Source organism: Ascidia mentula, chromosome 4 (assembly GCF_947561715.1).
Source record: "Ascidia mentula chromosome 4, kaAscMent1.1, whole genome shotgun sequence".
Taxonomy (NCBI): Eukaryota; Metazoa; Chordata; class Ascidiacea; order Phlebobranchia; family Ascidiidae; genus Ascidia; species Ascidia mentula.
The window spans coordinates 10,322,416-10,344,321 of NC_138569.1; the positions used below are offsets into that span (position 1 = coordinate 10,322,416).

A 21,906-nucleotide genomic window follows, 5' to 3' on the forward strand; every position below is an offset into this window, starting at 1 on the left:
CGACAATGGTTCTAATTCTGGCCATACATACAAGTTTTTGCCACAGATTACACATTATTTCGGTGAAAATGCTTTGTGCGTTAGATCGTTTGCTAGTATATACTGTGCGTAGATAACGTTCTTTACAAGGTAAATCCAGTATTGCTAGTGTGCAATTTCAGGTCCTTGCGCTACGCTAATTGAATGAAAATTGATTGTACATGTGGCTACAATTGTCTGTGTTTATTAAAGTAACAAATCTGACACATTCTTTTGCAAGTTGAGCTCGTTTGTGGATAAATATAAAGAGAAGGCGAATTGACAAGGCCTTTAGTGTAAGGTGGCTTACTGTCTGTGTAAAAGTTCCTTTTTTGTGGGGATGACTGGCGATTTATCTTCGCTTGATCGCAAAGCGTGACTATCTCTACTTAATTGACTGAATGCAGGCGGTCAATTTTCTGAAAAGTCAGGCGGTCAATTTTCTGAAAAGTCAGTTTTGGTGGAATAGTATGCTGGTGTTTGAAGATTCGAACAGTTTGACTTTGCATTCTAGCAAGTTGCGTATAGTACTGTGGTATTTGAGAGGCAACGAATGTTTGCAAATATTAACGCGCTTGTACGTTATGCCTAAATTTTTGCCTCTCTTGTAAAGCAGCTTTTTATCTTTCTCTATGCATTGTAAACAAACATATTTCACAATAAAAATGTCAAAGATAAAAATTCTTTTCCGTTTAACTTACCTTAGTTTATTCCATACGTAATATCAAGATTCGAATTTATTGCTGTGCTCGTATTGGCAAAATTACTGTAGTGCACGGACGACTTCCTTTCCTCTCAAATGACACACAAAAAAGCAAAGCGTCAGTTGTGATTGTTTCATGATTTCAACAAGTACTACCAAAGTAGTAACAACTCTTTGGTACTACTAAAATGATAAACAATAATTATACACATAAATAAACGCATGATTGTCAATTACAGGTATATTAGTGCTTTCTGAAATATCCTGAAAAGCGCAATAATATATTGCACCAGTATGTCTGTAGACAAGCAGCGTCCATTTAAACTAAAGAATTTTTTCTCTGTGATAACATTTTGGCAAGTATACTACTTTGATGCTCTCCTTTTCATTTAAAGTGCATGAGACACGGAAAAATAAAACATATTGATAATTAATCTAAGATATGGTCGTAATTTCAAAACATTTTTGGCGAAAAAAGCTTGATACGGCCACTAGTTTCTGAGATACAGCTGATCAAAGTTTAATACGTTGCGAACGAAATCGTGCGAAAGCGAGACTATTGTTACGTGACGTCATAGAAGGCGATTTAGTCGTTGATCTGCAGACAGATGGCCACTGTTTCGACCTATTAAGTCAGTTGAGTAATAATAAAAAATAGTTACTGATACTGGGTGTTCTAATGGTTAAAGCATTTATGATCGCTAACGTAATGCCTGGACTTTTTAAAACTCGACAGACACAAACCGTCAATTGAGCATTGTCGTTTTGTCCACTCACAGCATAAGATATAAGTAATGGGAATTTGAGGCTAGCAAAGACCCCCAAAAAAAACTACCAAATTAGCTGATTATGCAACACAGTTGTTCTGTCATAGTACCAATTTTTGTCTGGCAGTGGCGTTGCCTACAAGTTCGCATCAGAAATGATTTGAATAATTCGCCACAATTCACCTAATGTACTAATGTATTTTTAGCAATAGAGTTCGTAATCAGAAATGTTGGAATCATCAAATTAAAGTCAACACAAAGATGAGGTTAAAGTTATGACATCACACCCAAAATTACGTCATGTAATGCCACTGAGCAAAGAAGCGCACCCTCCGCGTCTTATCGAAGTACAGAGAAATGTCGTTGCTTATATACCCTCTGCTCTTCCAAAAATTTGGGACGTCACAGTGACATATTTTTGCATGATGTAAAACCTTGTCCTGACCTTTGAGGTTATGGAATTTGTGAATTTTCGTATGTTTGAAACTATTCGATATCTGCAATAAGGCGCCTTCTTTATATAAACAATGCATTTTTGACGCGAGCGCCTTGTTTGGCGTAAACTCGCTACAGCGAAAAATGTTTGCGCTTTTTGGTCGCCGCTACTCTTCGGTTTTTTTTTCTCAATTTTTATTTGAGGTAGAACCGAAAAAAATATGTTTGTTGTAGATGTACCTTTAGTTAACACAAAGTTGCCATGACCATGTCAGATGCACTTAAGAGGGGGGAATTGATTGTGTATTTCAAAATTTTTTGCGTTGTATTTGCAGGTGGATGAATGAATTGTTTACCAAAGGAAACAGACGCGAGTTAAACGAAGATGACCTACTTGACATTAGAGAGCAGGACAAGTCTTTTGGGATATGTGAAAAACTTGAAAGGTAATATTTAGCCAATGATGGGGAAAGGCATAAAATATTTGCAACATTATTATATATCTCAAGGATTTACAACCCATTTCAATTCAAATTAAAGAATGAACAATTCGAAAAAGTTACGACGATGTATCCCATACTGCAGGAAAAAATATAGGTCAAATTTTTGTGAACTGCCTATAAATGTTTCACCACACTTCGAGTTAAGCAGAATGCCGATATTTCCAGTCACGGAGAAAATAATCTAATTTTTTTGTGTTCCTGGCTGGTCGGAAAACCCTTTGCGGGTGATAACAAAAACCATCTTTACCCAATCAGATAGTTGGTTTGCCAAGTTTAAGTTGTAGAATTCAAATAGTTGGTGAGACAGCGTTGTTACTGAATAAAGTTAAATTGGCAAAAGCTATACTTTTTCATTGGAGCAAATAGGACTTGCAGATAGAAAAACTGCACGTCCTTATGGCAAGACATGACACACGTTTTTTTATAGGTTAGTGTTTTTTTTTCTCCCCTAATATAATAACTATGTTGGTGTTAATACATATATCTTTTCTTTGCAGAAATTGGAATTTTGAAAAACAGTTTGGTAAACTTGAAGACAAAAGTCCAAGTTTAATTCGAGCAGCAATAAAAACCTATGGATCGCAGTGGCTTCTTCTTGGGTTTCTGGCGTTAATTAGGGTAAACTGTGACGTACATTGAGACAAGGACTAAATTCAATTTTAACTTTAAATAAAAAAAATTTCGGATTACTTAAGACAGGCATCCATAACATCCAGATTTTATATAGTGCCATTAACAGTATGATGTTTATTTACTAGGAGGCTTTCTCTATTTTAAGTCCATTTTTATTGGCCAGTTTTCTGAGGTATTTTGAAAACCAGGCCTCTCTCAGCGAGGCATATTGGTCTGCCGCCGGTATTACTATTGTGTCAATTTTTTCCCCAATTCTCCATCAGTGGTACTTCCAACATTGTGCAATTCTTGGCTGGCATTTACGTGTTGCAACCTGCGCACTTATGTACAAAAAAGTAAGAATCTATTAACATAGAAGTGTCTGTTAAAGTTTAAAATGCAATAACATTTTGCTTCCATTAAAGACCTTGTTACTGAGTCAACGTGCACTTGCAAGTACAACTACTGGACAGATTGTTAATCTTGGAGCCACTGACGTAATTCGCTTTGATTATGTAAGTCATATTTGTTCGGGTGATGACATTTTATCAAAAGGATTGATTTGTTGACTGGTCCTTTTTCAGTTGTTTCACTTCTTGCATTACGTTTGGATTTCGCCTTTGATGATCGTGGTCGTCACAGTTTTGCTTTGGCAAGATATTGGGGTTTCATCACTAGTAGGGATGGCTGTGTTTGCAGTCGGTATATTTAGCCAAGGAATTTTCGGTCGTTTGTTTGGAAAAATAAGGTGTGGTCGGTGTAAAGAAAGCTTTCAAAACATATTTTAATTCAGTATCGCAGGACTAAGACTGCGTTGGAAACGGACAAACGGGTTAGAATGCTGAGCGAAATATTTTCAGCCATGAGAGTCGTGAAAATGTACGCGTGGGAAATTCCGTACGAAAATATAAACAACCAAATCAGGACGTTAGTTGTAATATCAAGCAATTTTGATCAATTCTTGAAAATATTTAATTGTTTGTAGGCAAGAAATTAAAAATATTTTCAACGCTGCTCTTCTGAAGGGTGGAAACAACATGATGACCTTTGTTGTTCCAAAGCTAATCGCTCTTCTAACGTTTCTCGTGTATGTCCGACTAGGAGGACAACTGTCTTCGTCGAAGGTAAAGTGATTTATCAAATTTTAATTGCTTCATTACCAAAAAAAGGTAAAAAATCCTTACTGGGTGAGATGTTCCACTTGTTACCAACAGAAAGTTTTCGTTAAAGGTGTTTTCTGCTCTTGGGTGGTTTAACGCTTTGAAAATCCCTGTGGGCGTGTATTTCTCAATGGCAATTGAAAAAGCTGCAGAAACCAAAGTCAGTTTGCGAAGAATTGAGGTAAGAGCTTGTTCTAACAGCTGCATTCGATTGCTAATTTTGTATGCCGTTTATAAACGCTTGCTGAAAAAGAAATTTTTGCGTCTTGACGAACTTCCGCCGTCGGTTGAAGCAAATGCCAGTGAAGAAAAACTTTCCATGGAACACCAAAAGGAATGCTTTCCAAAAATCATATTTAAAAATGTAACTGCTACTTGGGATGACGTTAACATTGCTTTCGAACCTGATGATTACGAAAATACTAAAACGGTACAGCAAAATTATCAAATGTGTTTATATGAATAAGATAATCAATACCGACATATGTAGAACAACAACGCCAGGAAAGGCAATGGTTTGAGAGATATTGACTTCACAACTGAAAAGTCATCGCTACTTGCAGTCATTGGACCTGTTGGCTCCGGAAAAGTGAGTTAGGTGAAAACAATGTTACAAAAGGTCAGTTGCTTTTAATTTGCTCTTTTAGTCTTCACTTCTAAGTGCAATTCTCCGTGAACTGCAACCAAAATCGGGTAATATCGAAGTGAAAGGACGTATTGCGTACGTTGGCCAAATCCCTTGGGTATTCTCTGGTTCATTCAAGGAAAATATTCTTTTCGGAGAAACATACGATGTCGATCGTTACAACCAAGTCATCGACTCGTGCGATTTGAGGAAGGTGAGTCAATTTTGTGGGTCGCTTAGAACACCCTACTTTGACACACAAGAACGTGTAAATCGAGTACTTTAAAAACCACTCTACCAGACACGTATGCTGGGTCACATGAAGTTTTTCAGTCGATTTGCTGTCGAGGAACATCTCCGAATTAGATGATTTTAAATACGAAGGGTCGCGAGCAAAATAGTTTGGGAAGTACTGCTCTATGGTATAGATAACTTGTCTTGACGCACTGACCCGACTTGTGGCCAATTTACAGAACATTTGTATAAAACAAGTATAATGAAGAAATTGCAAAATTCAAGGAATAATATTTTATTTCAACAAACTGTCCTTCTGGCACAATTAACGTGACGTATATAGTCTGATGTTTTATTAGCAAATAATACTTCTATAATACAGAAAAAAGGATGCAAATCATAATGTGTTTTTCTTCCAATAAATTTGCTGTTATGTACACACGTTGAACTTTCTATAAATAGTCTTGGTCCAGGTTTGTAATGGAGTTGGTGGAAAACCGCCCACTTCTTTAAAATGCCTAAATATATATAATAAAAAGTACTCCATGTGTAGGATATCGAATCCCTTAATAACGGAGACGAAACCCTCGTAGGTGAACGCGGGGTGACTTTAAGCGGTGGTCAGAAAGCCAGAATAAATCTTGCTCGAGCCGCTTACAGAAAACACACCGATATTATTTTGCTCGACGATCCACTAAGTGCGGTTGATGGGAAGGTTGCTAACCATCTTTTTCATTCATGCATTTGTGGCTTCATGAAAAATAAGGTTTGGTTTGTGTGCGAATTGCGATTTATTTTGGATATGTTTTATAACTTTATTTATTTCAGATGAGAGTTCTAGTGACGCATCAGCTTTTGTTTTTGAAAGACGCGGACAATATCTTGATTTTGAATGAGGTAATATAATTACTACATATGCTGGCATATTTGGCTTGTGCTAAGCTGGTGCAAAGGTAAATGTTAGTGAAGGCAAGTTTCTGTTCTAAAACCGAAAAGGAGGCGTATTTTTAACTTTGACTCAGTAAGGTTATAAAATCGATATCATCGAAATCAGTTTAGTGCATCTGATTTATGTTCATTCTTTACAGGGAGCAATGGCTGGACTTGGCTCATACGAAGAATTGCTTGACACTAATTTTGTCGCTTTACTGAAAGCTGAACACCACCAAAAAAACAATTCCGTTTCAACTTTGCAAAGTAAATTCATTTAAAGATTACGCAGAAGTAATGCCATGCTAACGCATAGCAAGGCGGGATCGCCCCACTGCGCAGGCCCTTTATATTTGGCGATCACAGCTCTAATATTCCGATCATAAGGTTCACAGGCTTCGCAGCCAAGGCATTGCAGCCAAGCTGGATCTGATTACGGTGGTGGAGATCCTCTACGCATGTGAAGGTCGCCTGACAAGTTGTGCGCTTGCCCACCAGTGTACCTTGGCCACAATATACCCCGTGAAGCCACTGAGCTCCTGTAGCTCAGTTGGTAGAGCGTTGGGCCTGGTTAGCCCAGGGTCGTGAGTTCAAACCTCACCGGGAGCTTGATTTTTCAGATCTCGCTCCGACTTGTCGGGAAAAGTGGCTGATCCAGCTTGGCTGCAATGCCTTGGCTGCGAAGCCTGTGAACCTTATCATTTAAAGATTATGTTTTATTTAATTTTTAAATTTACAATACACGTTAAAAAATAAATGTTGTATAGGTAGTGATGCCACAAATAAAAAAGTTCTCGAAAGTAGCGATGGCAAAGGAAAAAATGAGGTAGAGAACCAACCGTAGATTGCTTGATAACAACAGCAAAATATACATTGCATTTTAAGGTCGATTACGTGGTAACTGTTGCGAAGGAGGAAACCAAAGCACAAGGGAGCGTTGGATGGAAACCTTACATAAAATATTGGACACACAACAAGTTTACATTGACCCTGTTGATTTTTCTCATTCCCGTTCATCAAGCTTTATACGTGCTTTGTGATTGGTGGATTTCTGTCTGGTAACACGGCCGTTTATCGTTTTTAAAACTGTTATATTTTGATGACGACATTTTAGGTCCACCAAGTCTGATGATATTTATTTTAATCGGACGTCAACTCTTACCAATGTTACAATTGAAAACTCAACAAGTTCTGCAGCAAAATTTAACGATTTTTACTACATTAACATTTTGTGCTGTAAGATAGAAAGTAACTTGAAACGGCAAAAGACAGTAGGCCTACATGTCTCCTTTTTTTAGATTTGACTGCAAGCCTCTTCGTTACAGTACTGTTTCGGAACATGACGCAACAATATCATTGTGTTGTCTCAGGACGTATTATGCACGAAAAAATGTTGAAAACAGTGCTTCATGCGCCTATACGATTTTTTGATACCAATCCCGTTGGTAACCTGAAAAAAAAAACAAGCTTCTTTTTTCAGAAGATTAGCTTGCACTGAACTAAATTGTGTTTTAGGGCGAATTTTAAACCGATTTTCCAAAGACATGGGTCAAGTGGATGAACTCCTTCCTTGGCTTTATCTTGAATTCCTGTTTGTACGTAAAAAAACGTATTTTGGAAATTTGTTTTACCGTATGGAATTACAATTAAGATAAATAGACAGCATGTATCTACATGTAAATGTAAAAGTGTAATTTTGTTCAAACTTGTTTCAAAATTATCTGTCTTTTTTTGGACAAAGGCGGCTATCTAGCGGTCAAAACTCATTGTGTCAATATATTTTCCAACTTGTTGCAGACTTTTGGTCTTGTTTTGTCCACGGTGGTTGTCTCTGCCTCTATTAACTACTTTACTATTATTCCGGTTTTGCCTTTGGTGATTTACTTTGTATGGATGCGTCGATATTACATAAAGTCTTCCAGGGAGATAAAACGTATTGAAGGAATGAGTAAGTACCGATATCTGTTTTGTTGAATAATTATTGGAATCTTAAACAGCAACTTAATTTTGTAAAAACAGTTGATAAAAGCATTTTTGTCCACCTAATGTAGACAGAAGTCCGGTGTTTGCCCTCCTTTCTGCAACTTTACAAGGATTAACAACGATTAGAGCATTTAAAATGCATCATACATTTGAGAAGAGGTTTCACACATTACAAGATTTACACAGTCGTAAGAGTGTTTAATAAACTAGTATCGCGTACTTTTGAAGAATAATGTTCAGCAATACTTTCTTCTAAAATAGGGTTTTCAATTTCTTTGTTTAGTCACAGACAGAAATTTACATTGACGTCTTGTCACGAGTAGATTTATTGAAACACAATTGGGTTTGACATTACAAACAGGAACAATTAAGAATGAACTTTTAACCAATAGGAACCACAAGAGATTCAGTTATTGTTGTAGGTGCATGGTATAACTTCATTAGTGGCGTCCGGTGGTTTGGTTTACGAATTGATCTCATCAGCACTCTCTACATTGCTGCTGTGGTTTTTCTCTCAATACTTACAAGCAATCTAACTCACGTTGATTCTGGTGAAGTTGGACTTGTGGTGATATACGCTATGCAATTAATGGGTATGCTCCAATGGTGCGTGAGGTTGAGCGCGGATATTGAAAATCAGGTAGGTTGCCATTTTTGAATGAAAAAATTTTACAGTTGCCACTTTTGCTCCAGCACGGATCTTTGTTATGAAAACTTTTAGACTTTTTTTTCTGATACGTTCAGAATCATCGACATTCAAGTTTTTCAGATGACGTCAGTTGAACGGATTCAACAATATCACAAAATTTCCCCAGAATCTCCACATTTTGTTTCTGACATTCAGACACGCCCTAACTGGCCATCACATGGAAAAATCGAATGGAACAAGGTTTCATTTGCTCATTACAAAGGAGGTCCAGATATCCTCCGGGACATAACAGCAACAATTAATCCCAAAGAAAAGGTAAACATAATTAACTTACTTCGGCCCCGCTCATGATTTCATAAAGCCACAAAACTTTTTCAATTGCTGCAATATTAGATTGGCCTCGTTGGGAGAACAGGAGCAGGAAAAAGCTCGTTTATCTCCTGTTTGTTTCGTTTAAACGAGCTCACCTCGGGCCAAATGAAGATTGATGACGTTGACATTTCCAAACTTGGACTGACTGAACTTCGCTCATCTATTTCTGCCATTCCTCAGGTAGAACATGTGTGCAAAGCTCAACTTTTTTTCTGTAAACTTGTTCCCTAGAAGCTTACAACATTGTTGATTTTTAGGACCCGGTTTTGTTTGCTGGAACGCTGCGAAATAACTTAGATCCGTTTAATGCCTACACTGATGAGGAACTTTGGTCAACTTTGGAAAAGGTATTTTAAACACAGCTAAAAGGGAATTTTAAGGTCGCTTATCCAACAGCATGTTAACGGAAACTTACTCACGGTTTAAAGCCAACCACAATTTTTCTTGTAAAAAATAAACTTTATTACCTGCAATTATCTCAAAGGAAATTAGAAATCATACAATGTGTGGGTGCAGCTAGTTTTCTAACCAACGTTTTAAACATAAACACTAAAACTACACATTAATTCTATCAAAGTAAAAAATTTCATTATTACTGTTATTGTATATGTGTAAACTGATTCAGCCACTGTAACTGTTTCTGCGTTAACACTTACTTCGCTAATATCTATGGTCGTAAATTAGTGTAAGCGGTACAGTTATATAATTGCATAAAAACAATAATTTTGGGTTTTGACCAAATTAAAATCATATTCGGGTGAAACCGAATAAATGACGAAATGTGAACCTCCTAGTTTCGCCGAAGAAACACTTCGAATGACGAACATTTGTTAATCTCTCCTTTAATCACTCATCGTTCCTCACTTTCAGGTGCAGATGAAAGAAGTCATCGAAAAATTTTCGCAAAAGTTAAAGATTGAATTGGCCGAATCGGGCTCCAACTTCAGCGTAGGGCAGCGACAACTTCTTTGTCTTGCAAGAGCAATTTTAAAGAAAAACAAAATTCTTGCAATTGATGAGGCTACAGCCAACGTTGACATTCGGTATGTCAAACTTAACGGGTCAGGATGGTAGGCGACAATCGGCACAAAGCTAGTTCCGTGTTTGAACATTCATAAACACTGACCAAATTTTGAAAATTCCTTTCGTTTCTTTTGACACAATAATCTGTGCATACATATGTATTTATCCGGTTTCGTATAATAAATAACCTTATTATCGTATTATAAAATACTAATGCTTAGTATTTTGCAGGACAGACAAATTAATTCAGGAAACTATTCGCGAAACATTCAAAGATTGCACCGTTATTACAGTTGCGCATCGTATTAATACTGTCATCGATTGTGATCGAGTCATGGTGAGTTAAGCAACGTTTTTAAAATTTGTTTTATATGTTGCGACATTTTAAATGCCCTTTTCGAATATTTTCTTTTTCAGTTTATGCAACATGGGCGCTTGATTGAATTTGACGAACCTCACATACTTCTTTCTGACGTGCAAAGCGCCTTCAGTAAAATGGTTGACGCCTTTGGTGAAGTGGAAAAAAATTCACTTAGAAAGGCAGCTGAACAGGTTTTTTGTTATTTAAACTTTGCAAATAATTTATTCTCAAAGTACTTGATGTTGTTTTTTTGTATAACTGTTCATGTACAAATGCTATTAGATCTACAAGAAAAGATATCACTGAAGAGCAGTATACAGTTCAACATAAAATTGCTTTTTCCTCCAACAACAGAATTGTGTCTCCATGTCTGGTTGTTTACCTGTCTTTCCATTTGTGAAACTACTGATCTTCTACAATTTAAAGAAATTTTGTCAGAAAAATAAAGTTGTCTCTCTGTTTGTAATATTTGTTTATTGAACTTTTTTGAAACTTTAAATAAGAAAGCGAAAGCCTACACGACCAATATTTTTTCAGATATTTCGAATATGGCTGTGCTCATCATCAGTGCAATAACTAACTAAGCTGTTAAGTCGACTGTGCACACAATATAAGGTCGGAGAATCTAAAGACAGCAAACACTGAATATGTGGTTTAATTAACTTGATCCAGTGGCGGCAGTGAATTTTTCTAGTGGTCTGGCTTTTACCTAGGGTTCGACTCTGGCTTGGGGAGCTTAGCATTGGTGGTTCAGTGGTAGAATTTCCGCCAGCTACGCGGGAGGCCGGAGTTAATTTTGGGATTAAATGCTATTTTAATCTCGAAAATACAATTATTTTCATCCTGTTTGTCTTTTGCACCTAATGCACCCTTCTTACTACTTCCAAACCAACACAAACATTCACTTGGAGTAAAATTTCCATGAAACCTTTTTAGACCTTAGAAAAGATCGTTAAATTCTATGCTTCCATGCGACCGGTTTTTAACAAACATCCTGATACGATTGCAACACTGTTTACATTGGCCAAACGTAGTTTGACGTCCCGTGTTGAAGAACACAAGTCAGCCGTACACAATATGAAACCCAAAAAATCTGCCCTCTGTGCCCATATGCTCGACACCGACCACCATATCAATTGGAAGGGGGCAAAAGTATAATTAATCAAAAAACTATTTTTAACTCTTGTTTCCCATGTTTGGCCGTTCGATCAGTGTCTGATGCATGCTATTGATTTATGTCCCACTGTATTTTAGTTGTTTTGTGCTTTTTCGTCCCGTAATGTCCTAGAATTTGGGTTCGATACTGTATTCGCTTTATTCTCTGAAGAAGCGTCCGTACAGTCGAAACGTCAGAAAAATAGAATCTTTCTAAAAAATAGATAAATGTTTGTTGTTTTTCACCGGAAAAACGAACAGTCTAGTATTCATCATGGTAACTGGTGGTCAAAACCTGTTTTGGTGCCTTGTACGTTTCAAAATTGCATTGTGCAGAGTCTATGGATTCCCCATGTTTTGTTTGACAAACGATGCTACAAATATCGACATCGAGTGTGACGACCTTTAGATCTTCAGTCTGACGCTCTCCCAACTGAGCTATCGTGACGCGGCGATGGCCAGTGCGGGGCTCTAACCCGCGACATTTGCGTTATTAGCACAACGCTCTAACCAACTGAGCTAACCGGCCGCACGTAAAGCCGTCTTCAATTTAATGATGCAATCAGAGCACATATGTGAAAAGTCCCTTTAAAAATGTTTTTTAAACCACGTGTTCCCTCTTTGAGGTAGTAAGGAGGACTTATTTGGTGCAGAAGACAAACAGGCTGAAAATTACTGTATCTACGAGGTTAAAACAGCATTAAATCCAACAAAACAAACTTTAAATTAGCGTTGGCCGTGAATCGAACCCAAACTTACCGCCTGGCAGGCGAGAATTCTACCACTAACCCACCAATGCTAAGCTTCCCAAACAGGGCATGTAGGTTCAAAACTTCAAAGAAGTTCAACAAACAAATATTACAAACAGTGAGACAACTTTATTTTTCTGACAAAATTTCTTTAAATTGTAGGAGATCAGTAGTTTCTAATTGTAGGAGATCAGTAGTTTTCTAACGGAAAGACTGGCAAACAACCAGGCATGGAGAAACAATTCTGTTGTTGGAGGAAAAGGCCACTATATGTTGAACTGTACCGCTCTTCAGTGATGTCTTTTCTTGTAGATCTAATAGCATTTGTACATGAACAAAAAAACAACACCAAATACTTTGGGAATAAATTATTTGCAAAGTTTAAACAAAGAAAAACCTGTTCAGCTGCCTTTCTAAGGGAATTGCTCTCCACTTCACCAAAGGCGTCAACCATTTTACTGAAGGCGCTTTGCACGTCAGAAAGAAGTATGTGAGGTTCGTCAAATTCAATCAAGCGCCCATGTTGCATAAACTGAAAAAGAAAATATGTGAAAAGGGCATTTAAAATGTCGCAACATGTAAAACAAATTTTAAAAACGTTGCTCAACTTACCATGACTCGATCACAATCGATGACAGTATTAATACGATGCGCAACTGTAATAACGGTGCAATCTTTGAATGTTTCGCGAATAGTTTCCTGAATTAATTTGTCTGTCCTGCAAAATACTAAGAATTAGTACATTGCTATTTTATGGTACAACAGTAGTGTTATTTAGTATACGAAACCGGAAGAATACGTTCATATTACAATCACAATTCCAATTAGTATTCTTGATATCACATACAGCGGACCCAATGCTACTAAATACACCATATTTTTTTGATATATATTTATGCACAGATATTTGTGACTAAAGAAACTAAAGATTTTTTCAAAATTTGGTCAGTGTTTATAAATGTTCAAACACGAAACTAGCTTTGTGTGGACTGTCGCCTACCATCTTAACCCATTACGTTTGACATACCGAATGTCCACGTTGGCTGTAGCCTCATCAATTGCAAGAATTTTGTTTTTCTTTAAAATTGCTCTTGCAAGACAAAGAAGTTGTCGCTGCCCTACGCTGAAGTTGGAGCCCGATTCGGCCAATTCAATCTCCAACTTTTGCGAAAATTTTTCGATGACTTCTTTCATCTGCACCTGAAAGTGAGGAACGATGAGTGATTAAAGGAGAGATTAACAAATGTTCGTCATTCGAAGTGTTTCTTCGGCGAAACTAGGAGGTTCACATTTCGTCATTTATTCGGTTTCACCCGAATATGATTTTAATTTGGTCAAATTATTGTTTTTAAGCGATTATATAACTGTACCGTTTACACTAATTTACGATCATAGATATTAGCGAAGTAAGTGTTAACGCAGAAACAGCTACAGTCGCTGAATCAGTTTACACATATACAATAACAATAATAATGAATGAGAGCTGCAGACAGGGTGTATACACGCTCCACGTGGTTCGTCTGTGTTGATTGGTACCTAGTTTGGTACCCAACATATCGACGATTGACCGAAAGTGGAAATCTGTGTGCCTGCTAGTCTACCAGCTAGCACAGTGCCACATCAACAGCTGCACTGATGAGACCTTACAGGTCGAAACAGTGCGTGTATACATCCTGTCTGCAGCTCTCATTGATTATTATGGCTCTTTTGCGCATATAATATGATTTGGGTGAAAGCCGAGCCGATAGCGCTATTGGGTCCCAAACAGTTGTTTTGGCCATAGTGCATATAATAATAATGCAGCTCTCATTGATTATTATGGCTCTTTTGCGCATATAATAATAATGAATTTTTTTACTTTGATAGAAAATAACGTGTAGTTTTAGTGTTTATGTTTAAAATGTTTAAAACGTTGGTTAGAAAACTAGCTGCACCCACACATTGTATGATTTCTAATTTCCTTTGAGATAATTGCAGGTAATAAAGTTTATTTTTAGAAAGAAAAATTGTGGTTGGCTTTAAACCGTGAGTAAGTTTCCGTCAACATGCTGTTGGATAAGCGACCCCAAAATTCCCTTTTATCTGCGTTTAAAATACCTTTTCCAAAGCCGACCAAAGTTCCTCATCAGTGTAGGCATTAAACGGATCTAAGTTATTTCGCAGCGTTCCAGCAAACAAAACCGGGTCCTAAAAATCAACAATGTTGTAAGCTTCTAGGGAACAAGTTTACAGAAAAAAAAGTTGAGCTTTGCACACATGTTCTACCTGAGGAATGGCAGAAATTGATGAGCGAAGTTCAGTCAGTCCGAGTTTGGAAATGTCAACGTCATCAATTTTCATTTGGCCCGAGGTCAGCTCGTTTAAACGAAACAAACAGGAGATAAACGAGCTTTTTCCTGCTCCTGTTCTTCCAACGAGGCCAATCTAATATTGCAGCAATTGATGAAAATCTTGCTGTTTTGTAACATCATGGACGCAGCTGAACTAACTTTACATTAAATATTTAAAAGTTCGCGACTTCTAAAAAATTACCCGTGTTCAGATAAAGGTAAGCCAAAAGATATGTAACTTGAAAGGACTATCTCATCAATTTCGTGAGAGAGAACTATCCGAAGGGGAACACAGTGATGTACAAGTTATGTAAAAGTATCTAAAACAGATCATGAGCGCAAATTTAGTGATGTTTACCTTTTCTTTGGAATTAATTGTTGCTGTTATGTCCCGGAGGATGTCTGGTCCTCCTTTGTAATGAGCAAATGAAACCTTGTTCAATTCGATTTTTCCATGTGATGGCCAGTCAGGGCGTGCCTGGACGTCAGAAATAAAATGTGGAGATTCTGGGGAAATTTTGTGATATTGTTGAATCCGTTCAACTGATGTCATCTGAAAAAAAGTTTTTTGTCAATTCCAAACAATCTTTCATTAACATTTACTTTAATCGGTTGTTGTTAAAAGTTTTGAGAACAAGAATATACGGATATACGCTGGAACAAAAGAGGCAATGATGAAATTTATTTAAGTTAAAAAATACCAATGACTCAATAATCTACCTGATTTTCAATATCCGCGCTCAACCTCACGCACCATTGGAGCATTCCCATTAATTGCATAGCGTATATCACCACAAGTCCTACTTCACCAGAATCAACATGAGTTACATTGCTTGTAAGTATTGAGAGAAAAACCACAGCAGCAATGTAGAGAGTGCTGATGAGGTCAATTCGGAAACCAAACCACCGGACGCCACTTATGAAGTTATACCATGCACCTAAGACAACAACTAAATCTCTTAGAACAGTGGTTCCTAGAGTTCCCGGACGCCCACGAGGCCCGTTGGATGGTTTTGTAGTGTCCGTATATGTTAAAAATAGTTCTTAATCTTTCCTATTTGTTATGTCACACTGAATTTTGTTTGAATAAATCAAATCGTGACAAGACTTCCACTTAAATTCTTGTCTGTGACTAAACAAAGAGATTGGAAATCAATGTTTCAGAAGAAAGTATTGCTGAACATTATTCTTCGACAGTAATCGATACTATAGTTTATTAAACACTCTTACGACTGTGTAAATCTTGCAATGTATGGAATCTCTTCTCAAATGTATGATGCATTTTAAATGCTCTAACCGTTGTTAATCCTTGCAGAGTTGCGGAAAGGAGGGCAAACACCGGACTTCTGTCTGCATAAGGTGGACAAAAATGCGTTTTTACAACTTGTTTTTACAAAAATAGGTTGCAGTTTATGTCTCCAATAATTAATCAACAAAACAGAGATTGGTACTTACTCATTCCTTCAATACGTTTTATCTCCCTGGAAGACTTCATGTAATATCGACGCAACCATACAAAGTAAATCACCAAAGGCACCACCGGAATAATAGCAAAGTAATTGAAAATGGCAGAGACAACCACCGTGGACAAAACCAGCCCAAACGTCTGTAACAAGAAAATACATTGACGCAATAAATTTAGACCGCAAGAGAGCTGACTTTGGCCAATAGAGCAGACAGATAAATTGAAACCAGTGTTACACAGTTTTCTTGCCAGTACGATACAAACTATTGAATTTATCGAAATTGCAATTTCATACTTTGGAACACAAATTTCTAGAAATACGATTTTAATTTTTTACTTACGAACAGGAATTCAAGATAAAGCCAAGGAAGGAGTTCATCCACTTGACCCATGTCTTTTGAAAATCGGTTTAAAATTCGCCCTGAAACGCAATTTAGTTCAGTGCAAGCTGGTTTCCCAAAAACAGCTTGTTTTTTCCAGCTTACCAACGGGATTGGTATCAAAAAATCGTATAGGCGCATGAAGCACTGTTTTAAACATTTTTTCGTGCATAACACGTCCTGAGACAACACAATGATATTGCTGTGTCATATTCCGAAGCAATATTATAACGAAGAGGCTTGCAGTCAAATCTAAAAAAGAAGAAATGTAGGCCTACTGTCTTCTAACGTTTAAGTTACTTTCTATCTTACAGCACAAAATGTTAATGTAGTAAAAATCGTTAAATTCCGCTGCAAAACTTGTTGAGTTTTCAATTGTAACATTGGTAAGGGTTGACGTCCGATTAAAATAAAAATCGTCAGACTTGGTGGACCTAAAATGTCGTCATCAAAATAAAAAGTTTTATAAACGATAAACGGTCGTGTTACCAGACAGAAATCCACCAATCACAAAGCACGTATAAAGCTTGATGAACGGGAATGAGAAAAATTAACAGGGTCAATGTAAACTTGTTGTGTGTCCAATATTTTATATAAGGTTTCCACCCAACACTCCCTTGTGCTTTGGTTTCCTCCTTTGCAACAGTTGCCACGTAATCGACCTGAAAAAGCAATGTATATTTTGCTGTTGTTTTTTTGTAGTTTGTGCTGTGGTTCTTTACCTCATTTTTTCCTTTGCCATCCCTATTTTCGAGAACTTTTTGATTTGTAACATCAATAGCTATACAAAATGTATATTAATCATGTAATGTGGTCTTAAAAATGTAATACCACATAATCTATAAATGAATTTACTTTGTGAAGTCGAATCGGAATTGGGTTTGTCATCGTCGTCAGTTTTCAGTAAAGCGACAAAATTAGTACCAAGTTCTTGTAACTCTTCGTATGACCCAAGTCCAGCCATCGTTCCCTTCACAGAATGAACACACATCAGAAAACGCGCTAACTAACTTTACTCAGAAAAGTTAAAAATCGGCCTCCTTTTCTGAGGTTCTTTACACCAGCAAATCATACTACCATATGTAACAATTACATTACCTCATTCAAAATCAAGATATTGTCCGCGTCATTTAAAAACAAAAGCTGATGCGTCACCAGAACTCTCATCTGAAATAAATAAAGTTATAAAACATATCCAAAAGAAACCGCAATTCGCACACAAACCAAACCTTATTTTTCATGAAACCACAAATGCATGAATGAAAAAGATGGTTAGCAACCTTCCCATCAACCGCACTTAGTGGATCGTCGAGCAAAATAATATCGGTGTGTTTTCGGTAAGCGGCTCGAGCAAGATTTACTCTGGCTTTCTGACCACCGCTTAGTGTCACCCCGCGTTCACCTACGAGGGTTTCGTCTCCGTTATCAAGGGATTCGATATCCTACGAATAAATTACTTTTTTGTAAATATATTCAAGCATTTTATAGAAATGGGCTGTTTTCCACCAACTCCATCACAAATCTGGACCAAGACTATTTATAGAAAGTTCTACGTGCGGACATCACAGCATATTTAATGAAAAAAAACACATCGTGATTTTTTATTTTTCTATATTATAGAAGTATTAATTACAAAATATTGTATTTTATATATTATGAATATCCTATAAATTGACCACAAGTACTTCCGAAACTATTTTCGAGTTTGAATGTCATCTAATTCAAAGATATTTCTTGACAGCAATTGCTGGAACGAAACGACTGAAAAACTTCACGTGTCTGAAGGCGTAGTTTGTGATATACTTCAATTACATGCTGTTGTGTGTCAAAGTAGGGTGTTCTAAGCTACCCACGAAATTGACTCACCTTCCTCAAATCGCACGAGTCGATGACTTGGTTGTAACGATCGACATCGTATGTTTCTCCGAAAAGAATATTTTCCTTGAACGAACCAGAGAATACCCAAGGGATTTGGCCAACGTACGCAATACGTCCTTTCACTTCGATATTACCCGATTTGGGTTGCAGTTCACGGAGAATTGCACTTAGAAGTGAAGACTAAAAAAGCAAATTAAAAGCAACTGACCTTTTGTAACATTGATTTTACCTAACTCACTTTTCCGGAGCCAACAGGTCCAATGACTGCAAGTAGCGATGACTTTTCAGTTGTGAAGTCAATATCTCTCAAACCATTGCCTTTCCTGACGTTGTTGTTCTACATATGTCGGTATTGATCTCATACAATTAAAAGAAATGTGTACATATAAACACATTTGATAATTTTGCTGTACCGTTTTAGTATTTTCGTAATCATCAGGTTCGTAAGCAATGTTAACGTCATCCCAAGTAGCAGTTACATTTTTAAATATGATTTTTGGAAAGCATTCCTTTTGGTGTTCCGTGGAAAGTTTTTCTTCACTAGCATTTGCTTCAACCGACGGCGGAAGTTCGTCAAGACGCAAAAATTTCTTTTTCAGCAGGCGTATTTAAACGACATACAAAATTAGCAATCGAATGCAGCTGTTAGAACAAGCTCCTACCTCAATTCTTCGCAAACTGACTTTGGTTTCTGCAGCTTTTTCAATTGCCATTGAGAAAAACACGCCCGCTGGAATTCTTAATGCGTTGAACCACCCAAGAGCAGAAAACACCTTCAACAAAATGTTTTATTGTTTTTGTATTTTTTTATATTGGTAAGAAGTGTAACATTATAACCATTATAAAAATTTCTCCACTTTTTTACCGCAATGAACAAATTAATTAGATACTTTACCTTTGACGAAGACAGTTGACCTCCAAGTTGCACATACACGAGAAACGTTAGAAGAGCGATTAACTTTGGAACAACAAAGGTCATCACGTTGTTTCCACCCTTCAGAAGAGCAGCGTTGAAAATCTTTTTAATTTCTTGCCTACAACCAATTAAATATTTTCAAGGATTGATCAAAATTGCGTGTTGTTACAACTAACTTCCTGATTTGGTTGATTATATTTTCGTACGGAATTTCCCACGCGTACATTTTCACGACTCTCATGGCTGGAAATATTTCGCTCAACATTCTAACCCGTTTGTCCGTTTCCAACGCAGTCTTAGCCCTGCGATACTGAATTAAAATATGTTTCAATAATCTACGTCACCGACCATACCTTATTTTTCCAAACAAACGACCGAAAATTCCTTGGCTAAATATACCGATTGCAAACACAGCCAACCCTACTAGTGATGAAACCCCAATATCTTGCCAAAGCAAAACTGTGACGACCACGATCATCAAAGGCGTAATCCAAACGTAATGCAAGAAGTGAAATAACTGAAAAAAGACCAGTCAACAAATCGATCCTTTTGAAGAAATGTCATCACCCGAACAAATATGACTTACATAATCAAACCGAATTACGTCGGTGGCTCCGAGGTTGACAATCTGTCCAGTAGTTGTACTTGCAAGTGCACGTTGACTCAGTAACAAGGTCTTTAATGGAAGCAAAATGTTATTGTTTTATAAACTTCACCAGACACTTCCATGTTAATAGATATTGTTTCTATTTGAAGGTAATTGATGTAAAAGAAAGTTACTTTTCCTTTTGCAATTCTTACTTTTTTGTACATAAGTGCACAGGTTGCAACACGTAAATGCCAGCCAAGAACTTCACAATGATGGAAGTACCACTGATGGAGAATTGGAAAACATATTGACACAATAGTAATTCCAGCTGCAGACCAGTAGGCCTCGGTAAGAGAGGCCTGGTTTTCAAAAAACCTCAGAAGACTGGCCAATAAAAATGGACTCAAAAGGGAGAAAGCCTCCTAGTTAAATAAGACGAAAGGGTAAAAAATTAAAAAATAAACATAATGTTGACATTGTACAACGTTTGGCTGTTACATATGCGTGTTTTACTTAATTCGAAACAAAACATTATTCCATGGTACAATTCAGCTTGGAGGACCTTGTCTCAATGTACGTCATAATTTACCTTAACTAACGCCAGAAGGCCAAGAAGAAGCCACTTTGGTCCATACGTTTTTATTGCAGCCCGAATTAAACTTGGACTTTTTCCTTCAAGTTTACCAAACTGCCTTTCAAAATTCCAATTTCTGCAAAGAATAGATATATGTTTGTATTAGTACTAAAACTGTTATTGTATTGGGGGAGAAAAAAACGCTGGTCTGCAAAAAACGTGTGTCATAACTTGCGGTTTTCCTATCTGCATACCCCAATTGCCTATTTGACCGCTGAAACCTAACTATTTGACCGCTGAAACCTAAACATGGCAAATCAAGTATCAGATTGGGCAAAGATGGGTTTGTCATAGCCCGCAATCTGTTTTTATCCGACCTGTCAGCAACGTTGTTTTACACTGTGACCAGAAATATCGACATATTTTCTAACTCAATGTGTGTGGGATTGGAAGACATACCTTTGTTTGTTCAAACAAAGTTACACTATACTTTTCTTTACCGTATGGAATAACGTTGTCGTAACTTTTTTAACTTGTGAATTCTTTAATTTTGATTTGCAGTGTTTTATGAATCCTGTCTTGCGATATATTTATGTTGCAAATATTTGTCCTTGCACATCATTGACTAAATATTACCTTTCAAGTTTTGTGCAAATTTCCAACGACTTGTCCTGCTCTCTAATGTCAAGTAGGTCATCTTCGTTTATTTCTCGTTTGTTTCCTTTGGTAAACAATTCGTTCATCCACCTGCAAAACGAACGCAAATAAACATTGAACATCCTCCGTCACGTTTCAAAGAAGAGACCACGCAAGTTGCCTGAAACCAATTTGATAAAAAAAAATTATACTTGCCAAAATGTTATGACAGAGAGAAAGTTCTTTAGTTTGAATGATGGACGCCGTTGCTTGCCTTCAGTCATACTGGTGCAATATATTATTGCGCTTTTCAGGATTTTTTAAAGAGAATTAATACATATGTAATTGACAATAATGAGAGCCCAAAAACAAACAAAAGTTACCAGAACATAATCAGAAACAAAAATATATTTTTGCAGCGAACCCTCGCAGGCCTGTGATTGACTTCTAAAACTCAGAATTATTAAAGAATGCGGACTTGAAACTTTCCAGTACATCTAAGCTACAGCGCTCCCGCTACTAAAATCACCCAATTCCTGCTTTTCTTAGACAAATTACAAATATTTGATTCCATCGACACTTCGGCAGCCACTCCATGTTGTTGCCTGAGGGTTCTGGTATGCAATGCAACAATTTTCGCGGACGAACACGATACAAAAGAAACGCAAGATACAAAAGAGCCTGCGGACATCGCGTGGTGATCTATAAAACCTTGTTGTGCATAACAGTTGGTAACTGTCTTATCGCGTGTTTCGTGGGTTACCGCGCGAATGTTTGTCCGTGTGAATCGCTGAACCGTGACCATTCGCATGCATCTCCGAATGGTTTGCGCGTTGCTGGCTGAGATAAAATTCTGCCT

General features: G+C 37.1%; 2 protein-coding genes and 2 non-coding genes across 4 annotated transcripts; 2 read left to right on the forward strand and 2 right to left on the reverse strand.

Annotated features, from left to right (window-relative positions):
• The first annotated feature begins 1,015 nt into the window (after positions 1-1,015).
• LOC145898062 (ATP-binding cassette sub-family C member 4-like) lies at positions 1,016-10,775 on the forward strand. Its single transcript, XM_082986503.1, has 29 exons — positions 1,016-1,077; positions 2,259-2,369; positions 2,924-3,044; positions 3,185-3,394; positions 3,464-3,553; positions 3,623-3,786; positions 3,840-3,965; positions 4,024-4,162; positions 4,269-4,379; positions 4,452-4,628; positions 4,689-4,787; positions 4,846-5,037; positions 5,611-5,823; positions 5,886-5,954; positions 6,146-6,238; positions 6,873-7,045; positions 7,102-7,223; positions 7,286-7,432; positions 7,503-7,582; positions 7,785-7,935; positions 8,039-8,158; positions 8,393-8,610; positions 8,740-8,934; positions 9,013-9,171; positions 9,249-9,338; positions 9,862-10,034; positions 10,246-10,351; positions 10,432-10,607; positions 10,658-10,775. The coding sequence occupies exons 1-29, from the start codon at positions 1,016-1,018 to the stop codon at positions 10,773-10,775; spliced, it is 4,005 nt and encodes a 1,334-aa protein (XP_082842629.1).
• Trnat-ggu (transfer RNA threonine (anticodon GGU)) lies at positions 6,523-6,596 on the forward strand. Its single transcript has one exon. It is a non-coding gene; the product is annotated as a tRNA-Thr (tRNA).
• A 1,210-nt stretch (positions 10,776-11,985) lies between the features above and the next one.
• On the reverse strand, positions 11,986-12,059 carry Trnai-aau (transfer RNA isoleucine (anticodon AAU)). Its single transcript has one exon. It is a non-coding gene; the product is annotated as a tRNA-Ile (tRNA).
• Positions 12,060-12,464: 405 nt separating this feature from the next.
• LOC145897394 (ATP-binding cassette sub-family C member 4-like) lies at positions 12,465-20,210 on the reverse strand. The gene is made up of 27 exons (XM_082985662.1): positions 20,050-20,210; positions 19,835-19,924; positions 19,602-19,765; positions 19,425-19,550; positions 19,228-19,366; positions 18,995-19,105; positions 18,746-18,922; positions 18,571-18,669; positions 18,321-18,512; positions 17,684-17,896; positions 17,553-17,621; positions 17,310-17,424; positions 17,177-17,235; positions 16,944-17,116; positions 16,767-16,888; positions 16,560-16,706; positions 16,416-16,495; positions 16,065-16,215; positions 15,840-15,959; positions 15,330-15,547; positions 14,968-15,162; positions 14,545-14,703; positions 14,377-14,466; positions 13,307-13,479; positions 12,892-12,997; positions 12,677-12,811; positions 12,465-12,593 (listed from the first exon to the last, which is right to left on the reverse strand). The coding sequence occupies exons 1-27, from the start codon at positions 20,059-20,061 to the stop codon at positions 12,570-12,572; spliced, it is 3,459 nt and encodes a 1,152-aa protein (XP_082841788.1). The 5' UTR covers positions 20,062-20,210; the 3' UTR covers positions 12,465-12,569.
• Positions 20,211-21,906: the final 1,696 nt, after the last annotated feature.